This window comes from Coregonus clupeaformis, chromosome 24 (assembly GCF_020615455.1).
Source record: "Coregonus clupeaformis isolate EN_2021a chromosome 24, ASM2061545v1, whole genome shotgun sequence".
In the NCBI taxonomy this organism is placed as follows: domain Eukaryota; kingdom Metazoa; phylum Chordata; class Actinopteri; order Salmoniformes; family Salmonidae; genus Coregonus; species Coregonus clupeaformis.
In genome coordinates, this window is record NC_059215.1 from 51,219,521 (window position 1) to 51,244,701 (window position 25,181).

The 25,181-nt window shown below is 45.2% G+C and overlaps 1 protein-coding gene across 2 annotated transcripts in view; it reads right to left on the bottom strand.

Moving 5' to 3' along the window:
• The window catches only part of LOC121537681 (protein kinase C zeta type), a 156,193-nt gene that overhangs the window by 120,850 nt on the left and 10,162 nt on the right, over window positions 1-25,181 (bottom strand). For both annotated transcript variants that reach the window (XM_045207305.1, XM_045207304.1), the window contains exons 2-4: window positions 9,839-9,960; window positions 9,610-9,699; window positions 9,327-9,377 (exon numbers count right to left, since the gene is read on the bottom strand). In XM_045207305.1, coding sequence (XP_045063240.1) covers window positions 9,327-9,377; window positions 9,610-9,699; window positions 9,839-9,960 — 263 coding nt within the window. The remainder of the gene's footprint in view (window positions 1-9,326; window positions 9,378-9,609; window positions 9,700-9,838; window positions 9,961-25,181) is intronic.

Here is a 25,181-nt window from a genome sequence, read left to right on the forward strand (position 1 = left end):
CTCTGAAAGCGTGGAGGCATTGGCTTGAGGGGGCTAAACACCCTTTCCTCATTTTGACTGACCACCGCAATCTGGAGTACATCCGGGCGGCGAGGAGACTGAACCCTCGCCAGGCAAGGTGGGCCATGTTTTTCACCCGTTTTGTGTTCACCCTTTCTTACAGACCAGGTTCCCAGAACGCTAAGGCAGACGCTCTGTCCCGGCTGTATGACACAAAGGAGAGGTCCATGGAGCCCACTCCTATACTTCCGGCTTCTTGTCTGGTGGCACCGGTGGTATGGGAGGTTGACGCGGACATCGAGCGGGCGTTACGTACGGAGCCCACTCCCCCACAGTGTCCATAGGGTCGTATGTACGTTAAGTTAGATGTCCGCTATCGATTGATCTATTGGGCTCACACGTCACCCTCCTCTGGTCATCCTGGCATCGGTCAGACAGTGCACTGTCTTAGTGGGAAGTACTGGTGGCCCACTTTAGCTAAGGACATGAGGATTTATGTTTCCTCCAGCTCGGTGTGCGCCCAGTGCAAGGCACCTAGACCCCTGCCCAGAGGGAAATTACAACCCCTACCCGTTCCACAACGGCCGTGGTCACACCTATCGGTGGATTTCGTTACGGACCCTCCCCCGTCACAAGGGAACACCACGATCCTGGTCGTTGTGGATCGGTTTTCTAAGTCCTGCCGTCTCATTCCTTTGCCGGTCTCCCTACGGCCCTACAGACTGCGGAGGCCCTGTTTACACACGTCTTCCGGCACTACGGGGTCCCTGAGGATATAGTGTCTGATCGGGGTTCCCAGTTCACCTCAAGGGTCTGGAGGGCGTTCATGGAACGTCTGGGGGTTTCACCCTGAGAGTAATGGGCAGGTGGAGAGAGTAAACCAGGATGTGGGTAGGTTTCGGCGGTCCTATTGCCAGGACCGACCGGGGGAGTGGTTGGCTTTCATCCCCTGGGCAGAGATGGCCCAAAACTCCCTCCGCCACTCCTCCACTAACCTGTCTCCTTTCCAGTGTGTACTAGGTTATCAGCCGGTCCTGGCACCATGGCATCAGAGCCAGATCGAGGCACCTGCGGTGGATGAATGGTTTCGGCGCTCTGAAGAGACCTGCAACGGGCTATCAGGCGACAGAAGGCGAGCGCCTCTCGACCCGAAACCTGCCCCTTCGCCTGCCCTGCCGGAAGCTGGGTCAGCGGTTTGTGGGGCCATTTAAAGTCCTGAGGAGATTGAACGAGGTATGTTATAGGTTACAGCTTCCTCCTGATTACCGTATTAACCCCTCGTTCCATGTGTCTCTCCTCAGGCCGGTGGTAGCTGGTCCACTCCAGGAGTCTGAGGTACAGGAGGATCGTCCGCCCCCACTAGACATCGAGGGGGCACCGGCGTACTCGGTCCGTTCCATCCTGGATTCGAGGCATCGGGTGGGGGGCCTGCAGTATCTCGTGGAGTGGGAGGGGTACGGTCCGGAGGAACGGTGCTGGGATCCTAGGAGGGACATCCTCGATCCCTCCCTGTTGAGGGATTTCCACCGTCGTCATCCGACTCGCCCTGCTCCGCGTCCTCCTGGCCGTCCCAGAGTATCTGGCTGTTTTGGCAAAATCACTACATATCCCATCAAGCCAAGCGGGAATAGGCTGCCCAGTTCCAAGACCAGTCATGAGCACAAGGCTAATTCAGGAGGCAGATTGTAGTTTTTATGCCGTGATATAAGGAGCTGGCGGCGAAAAGTTTGATTAAACAATTTAGAGATGGAAACAAATAAATAAGATGTCTTATATTTAAGGACAGTGAATCGATACACAATCCCGAAATCAGCTGCAACTGTCAATAGTAAAACAAAGCTCAAACTATGTTTGAGTGAACCCTGAATCCTGAAAATGAATGGTGAAGTTGCTTCCAGACACGGTAGACATTGCCTCCTCCTCACCGCTCTATTCCTGTTGGTTTTAAGTATTTTTCTATTATCTAGTCTTTTATCTGACATCAATCACCAGGGCACCCACTCCCACACCCTGCAGAAGCATGTTTGTCAGGGTGAAACGTTCAGATTAAAAATAGAACAGTATCATATAGAACGAACAGAGATCTTCACTTCACAAGTCTAGTATGTCTATTCTCTATTGTAGTGACGTGTCGTTTTAACGTCATATGTTGAACAATGTTGAACATCCTTTTACTGTCTGTTTATAATGCTGTGAACTGTTATGGACTACTGACTTCCTCCAAGCTCTCTCTGTCTTTCTCCAAGACAAAGGGTCATAAAAGTGGCCCGTAACACGTCGGTGTGATCATAGAAATAAGAATGAAGAGAAGTGAGTTGGAAGCTTCAACCCTGACAAAGTGACTGGTAAACTCATGGGTACACTCGCAATGGCTGCCTGATAATTACATTTAATCATTTTAGCAGAAGCTCTTATCCAGAGCGACTTACAGTTAGTGAGTGCATAAATTTTTTCATACTGGTCCCCCGTGGGAATCGAACCCACAACCCTGGCGTTGCAAGCGCCATACTCTACCAACTGAGCTACACGGGACTAGTAATAATGTGATGCAATAATGTTGGAATGTTCTATCAACTGATAGACCCAGTCGGTTTTAGAACGTCGTGGCCATGCCCGACTATGGGGAAAACAACCTGTGGTTACCTAGGTTACCCCCTTGGCTCACAGCAAATACTTGGCCTTTTTCAAACGCAATTTTCTTTTTGTCTGCTTGTTTTAGTCAATTTACTACATTTAAGCAAAGTACAACATGTCTAAAGATCACTTTTCAACATTGCCTGCTCCTGAGTGTTCTCACTACTTAGAAAAATGTAATATTGTAGGGCTTCCCTTATGCCCCTTTCCATGACGATGCTAGCAGCCACATGAGTGAGTGCTAGCTAGCTACCGACCAGAACATTAAGCTAGCCAAGACCAACAACACAAACAAACAGACTAAAACAGCTCCAAGTAGTGAGTGGGATTACAAACAGACTATACTAAACAAGTTAAATGTCTTACATGTGATTAAATGTTTTCCACACACATAGCTACATGCAGTGGCGATTTTAGCATGTAAATCTTGGTGGGGCAAACAAAAAATTAACTTGGGGGGATGCATGCCAGCAAAGCCATTACACAACACTAAACAATACATTAATTGCACTATAACGGTGACAAACGGTGCCCACAAACTGTTAGGGCCTACATAAAGCTGTCCCAACACCTTGCTATCAGCGGAGCCTTGTCTGGCAGCGAAACAGTTCATTCAGCCTCATTTACTGCGTAACAAAACATAGCTGATATGGCTGACTTGCTTAAAAAAAAAAAAGTGGTTTTCGACTGACAATTGAGATGTACAAACTATGGCATCAGGGGACGACAACCGGATAAGAGGGGGTGTGATACCACTTGACCTCACAGGACTACAAAAGGACTCTGGTGTCTCCCCCTCACGCTCTTAACTTCTTATCCTACTGGACCTCTTAACTCTGGACCCAAAGAAGGGAGAAGGATCTCCATCTCCAGCTGCCCGACCACAGGGCCTGGACCTTTGCCTTTAATGGCCAGAACTGGTAACTGATAAGTTAGGGGGAAAGTACATTTTAGGGAATAGTACCTGTAATCCAGTACAGAAATTGGGACGGAAGTGCCCATGCACTAAACAGACTCAGAAGAAGACTTACTCTCAGAAGAAGACAGAAGACCTCAAAGAGCTAGTGTAGCCTGAATGGTACACTTCAGCTAACCTTCTCCAAGGATAAAGAGCTAGCTTAGTCTGAACGGTACACTTCAGCTAACCTTCTCCAAGGACAAAGAGCTAGTGTAGCCTGAATGGTACACTTCAGCTAACCTTCTCCAAGGATAAAGAGCTAGCTTAGTCTGAACGGTACACTTCAGCTAACCTTCTCCAAGGACAAAGAGCTAGTGTAGCCTGAACGGTACACTTCAGCTAACCTTCTCCAAGGACAAAGAGCCAGAGTAGCCTGAACGGTACACTTCAGCTAACCTTCTCCAAGGACAAAGAGCCAGCGTAGCCTGAACGGTACACTTCAGCTAACCTTCTCCAAGGACAAAAAGCCAGCGTAGCCTGAACGGTACACTTCAGCTATCCTTCTCCAAGGACAAAGAGCCAGTGTAGCCTGAACAGTACACTTCAGCTAACCTTCTCCAAGGACAAAGAGTCAGCGTAGCCTGAACGGTACACTTCAGCTAACCTTCTCCAAGGACAAAGAGCTAGCATAGCCTGAACGGTACATTTCTGCTAACCTTCTCCAAGGACAAAGAGCTAGCGTAGCCTGAACGGTACACTTCAGCTAACCTTCTCCAAGGACAAAGAGTCAGCGTAGCCTGAACGGTACACTTCAGCTAACCTTCTCCAAGGACAAAGAGCTAGCATAGCCTGAACGGTACATTTCTGCTAACCTTCTCCAAGGACAAAGAGCTAGCGTAGCCTGAACGGTACATTTCAGCTAACCTTCTCCAAGGAAAGAGGGAGAAGACTATTAGAGCACAGCCTCTGCAACTCCAGCAAGGAGCCAACAGAGAACAGCAACAAGCATAAGGACACCAACTCAGGGCCAGAGGAGCAACCTGAAGGAGGAACCCCAAAATAACCAGAAAGGACACACGGCCATCATTTTCCTTTGTTCTCCTCCATGCAGCCTGAACATTCTAGAAGACACAACAGACTTTGATCACATACTGAGTATGACATCATTTCATTTTTAGGATCTCCAGGTCTTCACTTATTTTATTTCATTCTACTTACTACCTTTCCATGATCGAACTCATCATGTTTGTAAATATTTTGATTAGTGTTATTAAATGTTGATTGCGTAAAGAAATTGTGTTTGTGTTGTTATTCTGATAAAGAACTCCCAAATGATTCTCAAAATAATTCCTACCTTCAGATAAGTCTGTTATTACTGTTGTTCTAATTGTAGTCTTATAGAGTTATTGTAAATAACTGATAAATCAGGTCTTCTTAGAAGGTCATTTTGTCAAATAACTGGACTGGTTAATCATTTCATAGTAATAACACACTGCCTTACTTTTTATACTACATTTGTAACTACCACGATGCGTAGAAGCTTTGGGGCTTTGTGTTCAACCTGAAAATAAGATTTTTTTAAATACATTAAACGTTATCGCCATCTGGAGCTGCTTTATGTACTGCATCTTTAATTGTCAAAATCAACCAATCAATCATTCAGCCAATCAGTCATTCAGCCAATCAATCAACACAACCAAGCAACACTGAACCACTCCACCTTGTTGAATAAGCTCCTGGTCACGGTCCCCTGCTCAGATGTTGCATGCATCAACCAATGGCTGCATGCCACGTCATTGACTGTTATAACATATGATGTGGTTAGCTGATACCTATCCAGGTGTTGTGAGATCTGGCATGCGTCAGCAACACCTGGGCAGAGGGACACGCCCTCAGACACTGACACCCAGGTGGACACGCCCTCAGACACTGTGACACCCAGGTGGACACGGCCTCAGACACTGTGACACCCAGGTGGACACAGCCTCAGACACTGTGACACCCAGGTGGACATGGCCTCAGACGCTGACACCCAGGTGGACATGGCCTCAGACGCTGACACCCAGGTGGACATGGCCTCAGACGCTGACACCCAGGTGGACATGGCCTCAGACGCTGACACCCAGGTGGACACGGCCTCAGACACTGTGACACCCAGGTGGACACGGCCTCAGACGCTGACACCCAGGTGGACACGGCCTCAGACGCTGACACCCAGGTGGACACGGCCTCAGACACTGTGACACCCAGGTGGACATGGCCTCAGACGCTGACACCCAGGTGGACACGGCCTCAGACACTGTGACACCCAGGTGGACACGGCCTCAGACGCTGTGACACCCAGGTGGACACGGCCTCAGACGCTGTGACACCCAGGTGGACACGGCCTCAGACGCTGACACCCAGGTGGACACGGCCTCAGACGCTGACACTCAGGTGGACACGGCCTCAGACGCTGACACCCAGGTGGACACGGCCTCAGACGCTGACACCCAGGTGGACACGGCCTCAGACGCTGACACCCAGGTGGACATGGCCTCAGACGCTGACACCCAGGTGGACACGGCCTCAGACGCTGACACCCAGGTGGACACGGCCTCAGACGCTGACACCCAGGTGGACACGGCCTCAGACGCTGACACCCAGGTGGACACGGCCTCAGACGCTGACACCCAGGTGGACATGGCCTCTATGTCTCTCACACAGAAACGCTGTGATACTGCAGCTGCATAGTCTCCTCCCCCTCCTCCCCCGAGACAATAGAAAGGCTATCTCCAGGACAATTTATTGTGTTCTTCCTCCTCCTCCTCCCATTCCTCCCTCACTCCTTCATCCTCCTCCTCCACAAGAATGGTCACAGCTCATGATCAGCAGCATTTGGGCCAACCCTCTCATCCTGAAGCACTAAAACACTACTATAGATAAACTAACTAACCTAACCAAACTCTATGTGGCACACAGAACACAAACATGTTCCTTACAAACATAGCAGGTGTATGGACAGCAAGCTACAGAATACATCACATGCTCTACAATTACCTAAGCACAGAATACAGTATCATATAAAATCACCACACACCCTCAATGACTGCATTTATCTATATTGCCGACAGACTGGTGGTCAGCGTCCGGTAACAGTGTTCTCCTCTGGACAGAGCACAGGCATCCCTTACATCACACACACACACACTTACCAACACCATCACACACACACTGGTGCACTAGCCGGCAAAATATGCTGGTGCAGCAAATGTACTGGAGTGTATTATAGGCAACCTGAGACTATGTGTGAGAGAGAGAGAGAGAGAGGCCACGATACACCACACACAGCATAGAAAACCAACAAGAGGGCACAACGTGACTCAGATGCCTGATATAGACCTAAGGGTCGAAACGTTGTTATAAATCAAATCACCTGGGCGCAGTGTGCGGCGTTTTCCTTTCTGACATTTTTATCTTCTAAGTTAACCATTCTTAACCAATTAGAGAAAGTGATTGTCATTTCCGACATTAGCATAAAGGTTAACATGCACACCTCTCTGTGACGCTGACATTAGACAACCCAACACCAAAGAACCCATCAACACAGAATATCTCAGTCAGACAACTTGAGAGGACTGTGTCTCAAAATCAGCCTCACAGCCAGGGAATGTCAGAAGGAATCGAGAGAGAAACGCAAGAGGGGATGGAGAGAGAGACACCATAGCTAGTGTCAGAGGGAATGGAGAGAGAGAAACGAGAATGAAGGAAAGAAAGGAAGAGGGGGAGAGAAGGAGAGAAGGTGTCAGCAGTGAGCTGAAGACATCCCGCTGCTGTCACCACCTTGTGAAACGGACGAGTGGTAAATCCCCGACACCTTATAGGAGGGAACGCTCCAGAACTAAGATGGTAAACCCCTGACACCTTATAGGAGGGAACGCTCCAGAACTAAGATGGTAAACCCCCGACACCTTATAGGAGGGAACGCTCCAGAACTAAGATGGTAAACCCCCGACACCTTATAGGAGGGAACACTCCAGAACTAAGATGGTAAATCCCCGACACCTTATAGGAGGGAACGCTCCAGAACTAAGATGGTAAACCCCCGACACCTTATAGGAGGGAACGCTCCAGAACTAAGATGGTAAACCCCCGACACCTTATAGGAGGGAACGCTCCAGAACTAAGATGGTAAACCCCCTGACACCTTATAGGAGGGAACTCTCCAGAACTAAGATGGTAAACCCCCGACACCTTATAGGAGGGAACGCTCCAGAACTAAGATGGTAAACCCCCGACACCTTATAGGAGGGAACGCTCCAGAACTAAGATGGTAAACCCCCAACACCTTATAGGAGGGAACGCTCCAGAACTAAGATGGTAAACCCCCTGACACCTTATAGGAGGGAACGCTCCAGAACTAAGATGGTAAACCCCCGACACCTTATAGGAGGGAACGCTCCAGAACTAAGATGGTAAACCCCCGACACCTTATAGGAGGGAACGCTCCAGAACTAAGATGGTAAACCCCCGACACCTTATAGGAGGGAACGCTCCAGAACTAAGATGGTAAACCCCAGACACCTTATAGGAGGGAACGCTCCAGAACTAAGATGGTAAACCCCAGACACCTTATAGGAGGGAACACTCCAGAACTAAGATGTGCTTAACAATACTGGGCTGCTTCAGTAAACGTTCAAGTAACGTCCAGGTAACGTTCAGCAGGTCCATTGCTGTGAGCATGCACACGAGGAACATATCTACATCATATGTTGTTTTGTTTTTTATTTAAAAAAAGGTTTAATAAAATATTATTTATTTATCATTACAATACTTATATTTTACTAATATAGAAGCAACTTTTAAACAACTTCCATGTCCTCTAAGAGTAACTAAATATTTTTGTGCACCTAGCTTGGTCTTGATGTCATGCTCATTGGTTTTACTGTGATTTAGCGAGCGTATCATTTTCTTTTGCATCATAGATTCAGTATAGTGACCTAATGACATAGTTGCTAACCTAAGCCCCTGAGGAAATTAACAGATGTAAAAGGTGGCCAGTTGTCTTTCTAACGTCTGCAGTCAATGAACAGATCAATTGACAGTATTTGCATACTCCACATTCAGACCCTCAAGGACCGATATTGAGTATGCACAGGCTGATGAAATAGGTTAACCTCTGTTTGTCTGGAGACATGGGCTATCTGAGACGAGGTCTAATGTGACTCTGTTCCTTCTAGGTGGTCTAATTTGCTGTTACAGCCTGACAAGCGGTGTTGTCGATAACATCGTGCACAGGCTGCCTTGGTTTCTCCTTCAGAGAACAGGATGAGGAACCTGAACTGCCGGTTAGTCCAAGCATGAACACTGAACACCACAAAAGGTAGAGAAGCATGCCGTGTTACAGTAGCAAAGACTGAAGGAATGGTACTTATTTTAACTTGTAAATAAGTGTAATGTTTCATCCTACAGTTAACTACTAGGTTAGTTACAGTTAGTAAGTTACCATTCCTACACTATACTCACCTAGATAAATACTCCACGAGGGCATGTCATGTTGTGGTAGCTAGCTAGTGGTAGCTAACTAAATGTAAACAAATGAGTTGTATAATCCCACAGTCAACTATTAAATGTATTTACATTCAGTTAGCTAGCTAGAGTGACTCTTCTCATTTACTAGCTACAGAACACAGCTTCATGCCTCCAAAAATAACGGGGGAGGTGCCTCCAGTTTTGTTTACATTTTGCGAATGGTTAGTGGTGTTAGCACCTCCTGGGAAACCAGGTGTAATCCATGTGTAGCACTAGTACTCACTGTCTTCACCTGGACATGGCATACCAGGCTTCATTGGTATACTGGGGAAGACTGCAAGAAAAGAGTGAAAGACAACTATGAATATCCAGAGACATGCCCAAATCAAAACCTCCGGATATAGACGGACTAACGGTTACTCATATGAACGGGTATGTATCCCAATCCATTCAATTAAAAAAGATAATGAGATAATGGTAGAATGATTGGAGAGGAGGATCTGAAAAGAGAGAAGAGAAGACGAGGTAAGGGGGGGTGAGTGCAGACAGACAGAGGCCTGACTGACCGTGCAGCAGGAGTCCAGAGTTCCTGTTGCGGCTGTAGATCCGGAAGGCCTCCTCCAGTTCCATCTGAGAAGAGATGGTGCATGGGTCTCCTATGGGACACACGCATGGTGACATACACAAACAGATTATTAACTTATTTCACACACATAGTCGAGATAAGCAGGTCGTAGCGAGCTAGCTTATGACCTTGTCTACCCTGATTACAACTGAGTTTTCTTCCCCACCTACCCTCATCGTCGATCCACTTGAGTGTGATTGGCTGCTGCCGGGCCAGGCTGCACATTACCCTCACCTCCTCACACAGTCCCATGTAGGTTACCGTGGCAGCCAGGTCCGTGATCAGCATGTCCCTGCACACAAAGGAGAAATAATATGAATATTATTCAAATCACAAAGACTCTTTCACATTGATGAATATTATTCAAATTACAGACTCTTACACATTGCAACACACCAAGGTTAGGGCAAATGGAATTACACCCAATTGGATTCAGTCGAGAAGGCTTGAACATAAATTAAAATGCAGCCCAAGCATTGAATACATACAGAGTATTTCCTTAAGACAACTCTGGAGGTACATGTCCAGTATTGGTTCATTGTTAGATGTGTGGACTAAATATCTTGTAAAAAGGGAATTACAACAAACCACTACGGACATCCATCCGTCAAACACTCATGTGACTGCCGTTTGAATGTGATAAACAGACCTCAAGGAAGGATGAATTACAACACAATATGATTTTATCAACTGTGCACGGCTACAGGTGTAACTGTGCAGATGAACATTTGGACTTCCTTTAGCGGGAGATAGCGGAACGATCCATGGCAGTGACGGCCTGGTGGTCAACACCATGCCACACACAAGCTGCTGCACACTGCGTGTGTGCGTGTCCGTCTGAATCCTGAAACGAGGGGGCTACTGGATGCCGGGTTGTGTTAGATGCTACTCCAGGCAACCACTAGTCAACCACTAGTCAACCACTAGTCAACCACTAGTCAACCACTAGTCAACCAACCAGTCAGCCACTCTCATTCAGATATCACTCTCGTCTTGTATCATTGCTCTATGGATGGGCATGAGTACTCCAGTACTCGAACGGACGTCAAAACTCAATCTTTAACCAGAGATTTAAAAAAATATATTAATAATAATAATACTGTAAAACTATTTGGTGGAATGTGCTTTGTGGTGTGTGTGTCCCCGAGAAAATAAAATGTCATGTTGTCTTGAAGACAAGGTTAACTTGCTTTGACTCTAGTGTTCCATAGGCCTACATGTGAATTTGAGGGGCACAACAACAAAAAAACCAAGGCAAGCGTCACACAGTTCTTCTCCCTAAATTCTCTTTCCCCTCAGTGTCTCACTCACTCAATTGCATTCTGAACGCTCCCTCTACACATGCGTGCTGAGTTTGCACACAAACTCCGATTAGGCCTAAATAAATCAATTCTTATAAAAACAGTGGGACGGCGGGCATAAAAAATGCCTCTAACTGATGGGATACACAAGATACATTCCTTGCCAAATGACAACAGTTTTATCACAAATTCAAAATGGACTGGTTGATTGAAGTAGGGAAATATGTGTTCCAACAACGACCAGCAGTTTTGGCATAATTGCGTTTTTTTTTGCCTAGGCTATAACATTAGTTTAATAAAGACAAAGAGCGTATTTTCATTAGAATCATTAAGTCTTGAACTACTCATCAAACAGATGTCGGAATTCATCACCATGCAGCATTCAATGTCGGAATTGTGCATCCGTTTAGCAAATTCCAAAGAACAGGCAGAATAAACTAAATCTAATGCCTGTAGGTCTGTATTGAAAAGAAGACCGATTTTGTTTTGTAATCATTTATTTTTTTATGCGCCAAACTAAGCCCCGTTTCAAATGATCACTCTTTGAGAATAACTGATCCAGACGCGCATCACTTCACATGGCAACTTTTTTTATTTAGAAAAATATTCTGTTTTATTTTATTCTGTTATAGTACAACTGTCCCCCCCCCACCCCACATTCTGACATTGCATTTTTGTCCCCCCCGCAGTTTTATCATTGGTTATCATGTGTTATAAAACAAGGCAGGGTGTGCTTTAGGACCATGCGGACACCCCCGAGCGGTTGGGTAGGTTGCTTGGAGTGTTTATATGACTGGATAAAATAAATACATAAAAAGTTGTGTCCCCCACACTACTTCTAAAACCAAAGTTGCGCCCCTGATAGTACATCATTTGTTTTGGCTACAAATAGGTGTCTTGACTGTGATAAGGGAAATAAGAGTGTCTTGCCTGTTAAATTAACAAGGCTTTGCCATTGCACAGCCATAGGCTTCTATAAGCAAGCGCCACTGCTGAGGCTACAGCCTTTTTGAATATTGTGTTCCACGATATAATATAACCAGTTGATATTACAGTTTCAATAAATTATTCTTAAATGGCAATTGTTTTTTTATTGACTGAATCTATAGGAGGCAATTTAGCAATTAGGATTTGTTATCTGTAATGGTTAATGATACATTTGGCATTGTTGTGCACTGTTGGCATATACACTGAACAAAAATATAAACGCAACATGTAAAGTGTTGGTCCCATGTTTCATGAGCTGAAATACAACATCCCCGAAATTTTCCATACGCACAAAAAGCTCATTTCTCTTAAATGTTGTGCACAAATGTGTTTACATCCCTGTTAGTGAGCATTTCTCCTTTGCCAAGATAATCCATCCACCTGACAGGTGTGGCATACCAAGAAGCTGGTTAAACAGCATGATCATTACACAGGTGCACCTTGTGCTGGGGACAATAAAAGGCTACTACAATGTGCAGTTTTGTCACACAACACAATGCCACAGAGTTCTCAGGTTTTGAGTGAGCATGCAATTGCAGGAATGTTCCCCCAAGCTGTTGCCAGAGAATTGAATGTTCATTTCTCTACCATAAGCCGCCTCCAACGTCATTTTAGAGAATTTGGCAGTACATCCAACAGGCCTCACAACCGCAGACCATGTGTATAGCGTTGTGTGGGTGAGCGGTTTGCTGATGTCAACGTTGTGAACAGAGTGCCCCATGGTGGCGGTGGGGTTATGGTATGGGCAGGCATAAACTACGGACACAATTGCATCTTATCGATGGCAATTTAAAGCACAAAAATACCATGACGAGATCCTGAGGCCCATTTTGAGGCCCTTTTAAAAAATGTATATATATCTGTGACCAGCAGATACATATCTGTATTCCCAGTCATGTGAAATCCATAGATAAGGGCCTAATTAATTGATTTCAGTTGACTGATTTCCTCATATGAACTGTAACTCAGTAAAATCTTTGAAATTGTTGCATGTTACGTTTATATTTTTGTTCAGTATAGATCAATTAGCACATCTTTTTTTTCCATTCCAGTGTGGGCCTTGCCCTTGTGTTCTAAACATGAATATTTTCTTCCATTCAGAGTACTCGAAAAAAACACCATGTGAGTACTTGAACAGTCCAAAAATGGACAATGCCCATCCCTGCATTGCTCTCTGTTCAATACCAACTCATCATAAGTACTCTCCTTTGGTTGAGTCAATGACACTAGAAAAGGCCTACGGTTCTCTGCTATGGGTAACAGGTGTTATGGGGTAGCCATGGCAACTACTATGTATAGGTTAATTTTGACTTGTTCTACAATATGCATTTATGGTTTTCTATACAGAGACCAGTTTGAGTCCAATGACAGACAGTGGCTTCATACAAGCCAGAGGCAAGAGACACAAGGCTCCTCTTCTCACAACTCACAGCTGCATTCTACAATACACCAGCTAGACAGCTGCATTCTACAATACACCAGCTAGACAGCTGCTCTGTGCTTTGTTAGAGAGAAAAATGGCAACCTGGGCAAGTCATTCTTATTCATTGACTAAAATAATTCAGTTCCCTCATGCAGTTAAACAAGTGTCTCACTATTTGTGAACATTTTAAGTGAAATATAAAAGGCTAGATGAAAAAAAATCAACCAGCTATTAGCAAACAGCTAAAGCAAATAGCTAACAGCTACAAACTATGCAAAATAGGCAACCAGTGTCTAGTAGTTAGCCTGGTAGAACCAGCCTGATAGATGCGTTCACTATTATGTTTAGAAGTTAAACGTGATCAGGCTGGTTCCACCAAGCTATCCAGTAGTAGGATATTTCCATGAAATATCAGAGGCACAGCATATACAGAAAAGGTTGGCGGCACTGATGAGATGGCTAGCCTAATTGGAAGTGGATTGCAAATCCAACTCACATTCATTGGCATGTGGTGAGCAGACCATTCATTATAATGCAGGTTTCACTTCTGTTTCTCGGCTACTAGGCTACTATTGACGTGGACACAGACACCCGTGATTGTTCCTTGTTTGTGGCTCAAACCATTGCCAGGTCTCAGCTGTTGACTGCATCATGGTTGGTGCTGCGGCCATCTGCAAGATTCGGAGCGGCTATTTGTTGGCACAAAATGGCTACCTACCCTGCATCGCCAGGCCGGTGGCAGGCTACATTTTGATGGATAGGTTAATATCGTTATCACCATACAATGGTATCAACTGGTGAACTGCATTTGTAATCCATTACAAATCCATAGGCCTACATCAAATCACTGAAAATATTTGGTTTATTTTCATATTTGAATCTAAAATAGTCATTTAACATTCTGACAATTGAGATTACGCTTCTCCTACATGAATTCATAGGTGACCTTGTGGACACCCTTTGATATGGACACTGTAAACTGTAGTGTGTTCATTTTCAACACCACACCTCATTAGGCCAACCTAACCCGCTACTGTTTGACTCTGCTACTGTTGACAACACACAAACCCAATTCAGAATATGGGCATTGACCAATGGGGCCAATAGGCAGCAAACATAGCGTATATTAGATATGTTCAGGATCATTTAAGCCAGATATAAATCTGTATTTGTATTTCCATCATTTTAGGGCAGCCAGTGGTGATATGGTTAGTATTTCACTGATCTCGGTTACCCAGAAGTAAAATTCTCGCGAAAGTTGTCACTTCCCGTTTAACTTCTGGGGGGGACTGACATTAATAATTGGGATTTCCGTTTTGTGAAGGAAGCAAAGTGTCCTCCCTTGCAAAAAGGAAACTCTCGGCCAGACCCCTCCCTTCAGCGAATTTCTCCCGTGTGTATGATCCGTGTGGATACACGTGCGAAGCAGTAAACATGGAAGTGAGTGCGGATGTTTTCAACACAACAATTTTGAATCTTAGCAGTGTCCATTCCATCCCGTAGTTTAAGCCAATGGGTGACTGGCAAAGGGGACGTTTTAACATGCTTGCCAACTGGCTATGGCAAAAGTTTAAATATACTGTATAATAATATTAATTTAATTAATACAGCCACAGCTACAGTATATGAAACCAAAACAAACCCATTTCATTTAGCAGGTTAATGTGCTTTGTTCAACCACTAAGTTAATAAGAGGCAGTAGATACCCTGAGCGTACAAAACATTAGGAACACCTGCTCTTTCATTTTACATTTTAGTCATTTAGCACACACTCTTATCCAGAGCGACTTACAGTTAGTGAATGCATACATCTTTCCATGACATAGACTGATCAGGTGAATCCAGGTGAAATCTATGATCCCTTATTGATGTCATTTGTTAAATCCACTTCAAATCAGTGTAGATGAAGGGGAGGAGACGGGTTAAAGAAGGATTTTTAAGCCTTGAGATAATTGAGTTCTTCAAACAACAGTGTTCAGCAAACAGTTGATAGGACTGGCAGTGGACGAAGTGCACGCTGTTGTTCACCGGTAAGTCTACATTTCAGACGAGCTCGTTGCCATTGTATCAGGCAGCTTTAGATGCGAGGGGAAAAAAATATATATTGAACAAAAATACTCTTCAGTTTCATCAGCTGTCCGTGTAGCTGGTCTCAGACGATCCCACAGGTGAAGAAGCCGGAGGTGGAGGTCCTGGGCTGGCATGGTTACACGTGGTCTGCGGTTGTGAGGCCGGTTGGACGTACAGCCAAATTCTCTAAAACCACGCCAGCTTATGGTAGAGAAATTAACATTGCATTCTCTGGCAACAGCTCTGGTGGACATTCCTGCAGTCAGCATGCCAATTGTACGCTCCCTCAAAACTTGAGACATCTGTGGCATTGTGTTGTGTGACAAAACTGCAGATTCTAGAGTGGCCTTTTATTGTCCCCAGCACAAGGTGCACCTGTTCCAAGCTGTTCACCGGCACAGCAGCATTGATTTTATCAAGAATGTCCAATATCCTGGCCTCCCGAGTGGCGCAGTGCTAGAGGCATCACTACAGACCCGGGTTCGATCCCGGGCTGCATCACAACCGGCCGTGATCGGAAGTCCCATAGGGCGGCACACAATTGCCCCAGCATCGTCCGGGTTAAGGGAGGATTTGGCCGGGGGGGCTTTACTTGGCTCATCGCGCTCTAGCGGCTCCTTGTGGCGGGCCGGGCACCTGCAGGCTGACCTCGATCGACAGTTTCCTCCGACACATTGGTGCGGCTAGCTTCCGGGTTAAGCAGACGGGTGTTAAGAAGTGCAGTTTGGCGGGTCAGGTTTCGGGGGACGCATGACTCGACCTTCGCCTCCCGAGCCCGTTGGGGAGTTGCAGCGATGAGACAAGATCGAAATTGGGGAGAAAAAGGGGGTAAAAACAAAAACAAAGTGAGAGATCATATTGATACATACAGTATAAGCATTACACATTATTGTTTCGGAGGTGCCAATGTGAAACATGGTATTTAATGAAAATATACAGTGCATTCGGAAAGTATTCAGACCCCTTGACTTTTTCCACATTTTGTTACGTTACAGCCTCATTCTAAAATTGATTAAATTATTATTTTTCTTCTCATCAATCTACACACAATACCCCATAATGACAAAGCGAAAACAGGTTTTTAGACATTTTTGCAAAGGTATTAAAAATAAAAAAACAGAAATACCTTATTTACATAAGTATTCAGACCCTTTGCTATGACACTCAAAATTGAGCTGAGGTGCATCCTGTTTCCCCTGATCATCCTTGAGATGTTTCTACAACTTGATTGGAGTCCACCTGTGGTAAATTCGATTGATTGGACAGGATTTGGAAAGGCACACACTTGTCTATATAAGGTCCCACCGTTGACAGTGTGTGTCAGAGCAAAATCCAAGCCATGAGGTCTAATGAATTGTCCGTAGAGCTCCGAGACAGGATTGTGTCGAGGCACAGATCTGGGGAAGGGTACCAAAAAATGTCTGCAGCATTGAAGGTCCAAGAACACAGTGGCCTTCATCATACTTAAATGGAAGGAGTTTGGAACCACCCAGACTCTTCCTAGAGCTGGCTGCCCGGCCAAACTGAGCAATCGGTGGAGAAGGGCCTTGGTTAGGGAGGTGACCAAGAACCCGATGGTCACTCTGACAGAGCGCCAGCGTTCCTCTGTGGAGATGGGAGAACCTTCCAGAAATACAACCATCTCTGCAGCACTCCACCAATCAGGCCTTTATGGTAGATTGGCCAGACGGAAGCCACTCCTCAGTAAAAGGCACATGACAGCCCGCTTGGAGTTTGCCAAAAGGCACCTAAAGGACTCTCAGACCATGAGAAACAAGATTCTTTGGTCTGATGAAACCAAGATTGAATTCTTTGGCCTGAATGCCAAGCGTCACGTCTGGAGGAAACCTGGCACCCTCCCTACGATGTTTTTCAGTGGCAGGGACTGGGAACGATCTAGGGATCTAGGGAAAGATCTAGGGAAAGTTGAACGGAGCAATGTACAGAGAGATCCTTGATGAAAACCTGCTCCAGAGCGCTCAGGACCTCAGACTGGGGCGAAGGTTCACCTTCCAACAGGACAACAGCCCAGGAGTGGCTTCGGGACAAGTTTCTGAATGTCCTTGAGTGGCCCAGACAGAGCCCGGACTTGAACCCGATCGAAAATCTCTGGAAAGTCCTGAAAATATCTGTGTAGCAACGCTCCACAGCCAACCTGCCAGAGCTTGAGAGGGTCTGCAGAGAAGAATGGGAGAAACTCCCGAAATACAGGTGTGCCAAGCTTGTAGTGTCATACCCAAGAAGACTTGAGGCTGTAATCGCTGCCAAAGGGTCTGAATACTTATGTAAATTTGATATTTACGTTTTTTATATCTAACACATTTGTAAAAGTTGTTTTTGCTTTGTCATTATGGGGTATTGTGTGTAGATTGATGAGGGGAAAAAACGATTTAATAAATGTTTATATAAGCCTATAAAGTAACAAAATGTGGAAAAAGTCAAGGGGTCTGAATACTTTCCGAATGCACTGTAAATGTAGAACGAACGGTCCGTCTTTAGTGTTTCCCCAGGGGTACAATAACTACTGAGCACAGGGCTTGAAATCACTGTCCCAGTTTAAGCACCGCCTTCGCTTAATTCGGATTCGTCCAAATAATAAATGAAGAAAACCCAAAACCAGGAACTACTGCTGCTTGTAATCACATAATTGACAGATTCTCTAAGTTTACATGTGAATCTGTCCACAAGAGATTAGTATTTGACAGATTGTGGTGTAGGGTGGTATGTGGGGTTGTTCTGTATGACAGGTTGTGGTGTAGGGTGGTACTTGACATGTTTTGGTGGGGTGGTATTTGGGGTTGTTTATCTGACAGGTTGTAGTGTAGCTCAGTTGGTAGAGCATGGCGCTTGCAACGCCAGGGTTGTGGGTTCGATTCCCACGGGGGGCCAGTATGAAAATGTATGCACTCACTAACTGTAAGTCGCTCTGGATAAGAGCGTCTGCTAAATGACTAAAATTATTTTTTTTATGTGGTGTAGGGTGGTATTTGACAGGTTGTGGTGTGGTGTAGGGTGGTATTTGACAGGTTGTGGTGGTGTAGGGTGGTATTTGACAGGTTGTGGTGGTGTAGGGTGGTATTTGACAGGTCGTGGTGGTGTAGGGTGGTATTTGACAGGTTGTGGTGGTGTAGGGTGGTATTTGACAGGTTGTGGTGTGGTGTAGGGTGGTATTTGACAGGTTGTGGTGTGGTGTAGGGTGGTATTTGACAGGTTGTGGTGGTGTAGGGTGGTATTTGACAGGTTGTGGTGGTGTAGGGTGGTATTTGACAGGTTGTGGTGTGGTGTAGGGTGGTATTTGACAGGTTGTGGTGTGGTGTAGGGTGGTATTTGACAGGTTGTGGTGGTGTAGGGTGGTATTTGACAGGTTGTGGTGGTGTAGGGTGGTATTTGACAGGTTGTGGTGGTGTAGGGTGGTATTTGACAGGTTGTGGTGGTGTAGGGTGGTATTTGACAGGTTGTGGTGGTGTAGGGTGGTATTTGACAGGTTGTGGTGGTGTAGGGTGGTATTTGACAGGTTGTGGTGTGGTGTAGGGGTGGTATTTGACAGGTTGTGGTGTGGTGTAGGGTGGTATTTGACAGGTTGTGGTGTGGTGTAGGGTGGTATTTGACAGGTTGTGGTGGTGTAGGGTGGTATTTGACAGGTTGTGGTGTGGTGTAGGGTGGTATTTGACAGGTTGTGGTGTGGTGTAGGGTGGTATTTGACAGGTTGTGGTGGTGTAGGGTGGTATTTGACAGGTTGTGGTGTGGTGTAGGGTGGTATTTGACAGGTTGTGGTGTGGTGTAGGGTGGTATTTGACAGGTTGTGGTGGTGTAGGGTGGTATTTGACAGGTTGTGGTGTGGTGTAGGGTGGTATTTGTCAGGTTGTGGTGTGGTGTAGGGTGGTATTTGACAGGTTGTGGTGTGGTGTAGGGTGGTATTTGACAGGTTGTGGTGGTGTAGGGTGGTATTTGACAGGTTGTGGTGGTGTAGGGTGGTATTTGACAGGTCGTGGTGGTGTAGGGTGGTATTTGACAGGTTGTGGTGGTGTAGGGTGGTATTTGACAGGTTGTGGTGGTGTAGGGTGGTATTTGACAGGTTGTGGTGTGGTGTAGGGTGGTATTTGACAGGTTGTGGTGTGGTGTAGGGTGGTATTTGACAGGTTGTGGTGGTGTAGGGTGGTATTTGACAGGTTGTGGTGTGGTGTAGGGTGGTATTTGACAGGTTGTGGTGTGGTGGTGTAGGGTGGTATTTGACAGGTTGTGGTGGTGTAGGGTGGTATTTGACAGGTTGTGGTGGTGTAGGGTGGTATTTGACAGGTTGTGGTGGTGTAGGGTGGTATTTGACAGGTTGTGGTGGTGTAGGGTGGTATTTGACAGGTTGTGGTGGTGTAGGGTGGTATTTGACAGGTTGTGGTGGTGTAGGGTGGTATTTGACAGGTTGTGGTGGTGTAGGGTGGTATTTGACAGGTTGTGGTGTGGTGTAGGGTGGTATTTGACAGGTTGTGGTGTGGTGTAGGGTGGTATTTGACAGGTTGTGGTGTGGTGTAGGGTGGTATTTGACAGGTTGTGGTGGTGTAGGGTGGTATTTGACAGGTTGTGGTGTGGTGTAGGGTGGTATTTGACAGGTTGTGGTGTGGTGTAGGGTGGTATTTGACAGGTTGTGGTGGTGTAGGGTGGTATTTGACAGGTTGTGGTGTGGTGTAGGGTGGTATTTGACAGGTTGTGGTGTGGTGTAGGGTGGTATTTGACAGGTTGTGGTGGTGTAGGGTGGTATTTGACAGGTTGTGGTGTGGTGTAGGGTGGTATTTGACAGGTTGTGGTGTGGTGTAGGGTGGTATTTGACAGGTTGTGGTGGTGTAGGGTGGTATTTGACAGGTTGTGGTGTGGTGTAGGGTGGTATTTGACAGGTTGTGGTGTGGTGTAGGGTGGTATTTGACAGGTTGTGGTGTGGTGTAGGGTGGTATTTGACAGGTTGTGGTGGTGTAGGGTGGTATTTGACCGGTTGTGGTGGTGTAGGGTGGTATTTGGGGTTGTTTCGTGACTGACTCCTATGGGGAGGGAGATGGGAACCGCTTGGGCCTCAGCAGCAGACTCCAGTTACCCTCACTAGGCACATCCTCTGCCAACATGGCACACACACACACACACACACACACACACACGTGCACACATACACAGAGAAACGGACACATGGGCTGTGTTTACACAGGCAGCCCAATTCTGATAATTGTTTTACTGATTGGTCTTTTGACCAATCAGATCAGCTCTCAAAAAGATCTGATGTGAAAAGATCTTATGTAAAAAAGTTCTGATGTGATTGGTTAAAAAAAAACAATGAATGGAAAATATATCAGAATTGGGCTGCTTGTGTTTTAATCACATCAGATCAGATTTTTTTCAGAGCTGATCTGATTGGTCAAAAGACCAATTAGTGGAAATAAATATCAGAATTGGGTTGCCTGTCTAAACACAGCCTTAGATCCATAGAGGATCCTACCTTATCTTTAATCATCTCAGAACCCGGAACCAATTTGTGCAAGCGCTAGATAGTTTAACGCCTGTCACAAGAGATTATCTTGGCATACAAACCTAAGGAATACAATCTCTAGTTAATATGAACATTACAAAAAACTCAATTGTTTGTTGGTGGACTTCACAAAACCCTTTTTTTCCTGCATTTTCTTTGATCCAATTAGCCTATTGAGTAGTCAACAAACTCTGGGTGTCAGTCCACTGTTTCAATCTGCCTTGTTTAAATGCCAATGTTTTGTTTGAACACAAGTACAACAACACACTAAGGTTGGCCAACATCCCTTTAGCTACTGTTAGTTCCAGTATTTCATTTATGAGCTTCAGGGTTGTGGCCACAACAATTGTAGAGGTATGTTTTAGGTCAGGTGTGGCAGCTAGCGTCCCTAACGGCATGTGCAGGAAGCAGGTCTCTGACACTTACAGTACCAGTCAAAAGTTTGGACACACCTACTCATTCAAGGGTTTTTCTTTATTTGTACTATTTTTTACATTGTAGAATAATAGTCACGACATCAAAACTATGAAATAACACATATGGAATCATGTAGTAACCAAAAAGTGTTAAACAAATCAAAATATATTTGAGATTCTTCAAAGTAGCCACCCTTTGCCCTGATGACAGCTTTGCACACTCTTGGCATTCTCTCAACCAGCTTCATGAGGTAGTCACCTGGAATGCATTTCAATTAACAGGTGTGCCTTGTTAAAAGTTAATTTGTGGAATTTCTTTACTTCTTAATGCATTTGAGCCAATCAGTTGTGTTGTGACAAGGAACCAAACATGCGTCGAAATCACTAAGCAGTGTACTTCGAAGCAGCATGCCGATGTTTGGTTAAATTACATAATCTGGTGTTACAATCTGTAGCTAATTCAGAGCCTAATGCCATGTAAGGACTTAAAGAATACGGTTGTGGATACTTCTCATGATACAGTGGGGAGAACAAGTATTTGATACACTGCCGATTTTGCAGGTTTTCCTACTTACAAAGTATGTAGAGGTCTGTAATTTTTATCATAGGTACACTTCAACTGTGAGAGACGGAATCTAAAACAAAAATCCAGAAAATCACATTGTATGATTTTTAAGTAATTAATTTGCATTTTATTGCATGACATAAAGTATTTGATACATCAGAAAAGCAGAACTTAATATTTGGTACAGAAACCTGTTTGCAATTACAGAGATCATACGTTTCCTGTAGTTCTTGACCAGGTTTGCACACACTGCAGCAGGGATTTTGGCCCACTCCTCCATACAGACCTTCTCCAGATCCTTCAGGTTTCGGGGCTGTCGCTGGGCAATACGGACTTCCAGCTCCCTCCAAAGATGTTCTATTGGGTTCAGGTCTGGAGACTGGCTAGGCCACTCCAGGACCTTGAGATGTTTCTTACGGAGCCACTCCTTAGTTGCCCTGGCTGTGTGTTTCGGGTCGTTGTCATGCTGGAAGACCCAGCTACGACCCATCTTCAATGCTCTTACTGAGGGAAGGAGGTTGTTGGCCAAGATCTCGCGATACATGGCCCCATCCATCCTCCCCTCAATACGATGCAGTCGTCCTGTCCCCTTTGCCCTTTGCAGAAAAGCATCCCCAAAGAATGATGTTTCCACCTCCATGCTTCACGGTTGGGATGGTGTTCTTGGGGTTGTACTCATCCTTCTTCTTCCTCCAAACACGGCGAGTGGAGTTTAGACCAAAAAGCTATATTTTTGTCTCATCAGACCACATGACCTTCTCCCATTCCTCCTCTGGATCATCCAGATGGTCATTGGCAAACTTCAGACAGGCCTGGACATGCGCTGGCTTGAGCAGGGGGACCTTGCGTGCGCTGCAGGATTTTAATCCATGACGGCGTAGTGTGTTACTAATGGTTTTCTTTGAGACTGTGGTCCCAGCTCTCTTCAGGTCATTGACCAGGTCCTGCCGTGTAGTTCTGGGCTGATCCCTCACCTTCCTCATGATCATTGATGCCCCACGAGGTGAGATCTTGCATGGAGCCCCAGACTGAGGGTGATTGACCATCATCTTGAACTTCTTCCATTTTCTAATAATTGCGCCAACAGTTGTTGCCTTCTCACCAAGCTGCTTGCCAATTGTCCTGTAGCCCATCCCAGCCTTGTGCAGGTCTACAATTTTATCCCTGATGTCCTTACACAGCTCTCTGGTCTTGGCCATTGTGGAGAGGTTGGAGTCTGTTTGATTGAGTGTGTGGACAGGTGTCTTTTATACAGGTAACGAGTTCAAACAGGTGCAGTTAATACAGGTAATGAGTGGAGAACAGGAGGGCTTCTTAAAGAAAAACTAACAGGTCTGTGAGACCCGGAATTCTTACTGGTTGGTAGGTGATAAGATACTTATGTCATGCAATAAAATGCTAATTAATACCTTAAAAATCATACAATGTGATTTTCTGGATTCCGTCTCTCACAGTTTAAGTGTACCTATGATAAAAATGACAGACCTCTACATGCTTTGTAAGTAGGAAAACCTGTAAAATCGGCAGTGTATCAAATACTTGTTCTCCCCACTGTATGTATCCATTAACCTATTGATCCGTCATAGTAAAAATCTAATCAGAGTCCTCTGTAGCTCAGCTGGTAGAGCACGGCGCTTGTAACGCCAAGGTAGTGGGTTCGATCCCCGGGACCACCCATACACAAAAAAATGTATGCACGCATGACTGTAAGTCGCTTTGGATAAAAGCGTCTGCTAAATGGCTTATTATTATTATTATTATATTTGTCATGTACACAGGATACAGCAGGTGTAAAGTAAAATGCTTTAATTTTTACATTTACAGTCATTTAGCAGAAACTCTTATCCACAGTGATTTACAGTAGTGAGTGCATACATTTTCATACTTTTTTGTACTGGTCCCCCATGGGAATCGAACCCACAACCCTAGCGTTGCAAACGCCATGCTCTACAAACTGAACCACACGGGACTTTAATGGCATACTCATGTCCCATGTCAACACTTCCCTGTGGACCTTTCTTTAACGTGACTTCATATAGGCACTTCGATGTAATTACGTTAACATGTACACTGAGTACACAGAACATTAGGAACTGGTTCAAAGGCACTTAAATATTTTGTCTTGCCACTTCACCCTTTGAATGGCACACACACGATCCATGTCTCAAGGCTGAAAAATCCTTCTTTAACCTGTCTCCTCCCATTCATACACTGACTGAAGTGGATTTAACAAGTGACATCAATAAGGGATCATACTGTAGCTTACACCTGGATTCACCAGGTCAGTCTATGTCATGAAAAGAGCAGGTATTCTTAATGTTTTGTACACTCAATGTATGTTGTATGTTCTGGGATGCTGACGGGAGAGGTTGTGTTTTCTCTAGCAGGAGGTAAGCTTGGCTTCTTATATGGTGTTGAGTAAAGCTTAAACCATGTATTTAGATTGTAGGTAGGTATTGTAGTTAGGTATTATAGGTAGTTTACTCAGGTAGTTATTGAAGGTTATTGTAGGTAATTATTGTAGGTAAGGACTGTATTCGGCGGACTCCGGCGAAGCACGAGGCTAGCCTACCCACTACTTGGACCAACAAAGCTAGCTAGCTAGCGGGTAGCTACCGGTAACTTTTAGCAACTGTGGTTAGCTGTTTCCAATGTTATTTCACGCTTAAGAGTACCTGTAATTGAGCCAGCTAGCTGCCACCTTCAGCTGTTTTTCTAACCTCATTATCATTAACGTTAGGTGGTTGGTAGCTGCTGTACTTAATTTCGGCTACTGATTGCAGTCTGCCAGTTTGGCTTTATACATAGCTTGGGCTTTGTCGAGTAAGGCTTAAACTATGTATTTAGATTGTAGTTAGGTACTATAGGTAGGCATCGTGGGCTGTATATTATTAAGTAGTATAGGTAGGCATCGTGGGCTGTTGTGGGTAGCTGTTGTGTAGTTATTGTAGGTTACTTTTGTATTCGGCGGTGCCGGATGTAGCACGAAGCTAGCTAGCTAACTCACCTCCTGGATTAGCTGGTGAGGTGCTATTAGCAACGGTTGCAACTAAAAACAATATCCTTTTAGCCAGCTACATTCGTTCGCAGCGACGCCGTTTTTCAAACAAAGTCAACACAGTAGCCATTGCTAGCCAGCCAACACTACCAGCAGGCTGTGGTAGCTAAATACAATATCTTTGTGCTAGCTACCCAACGTTTAATCGTTGCTGCGTTATGAAAGGTAAGCTTGGCTTCTTATATGG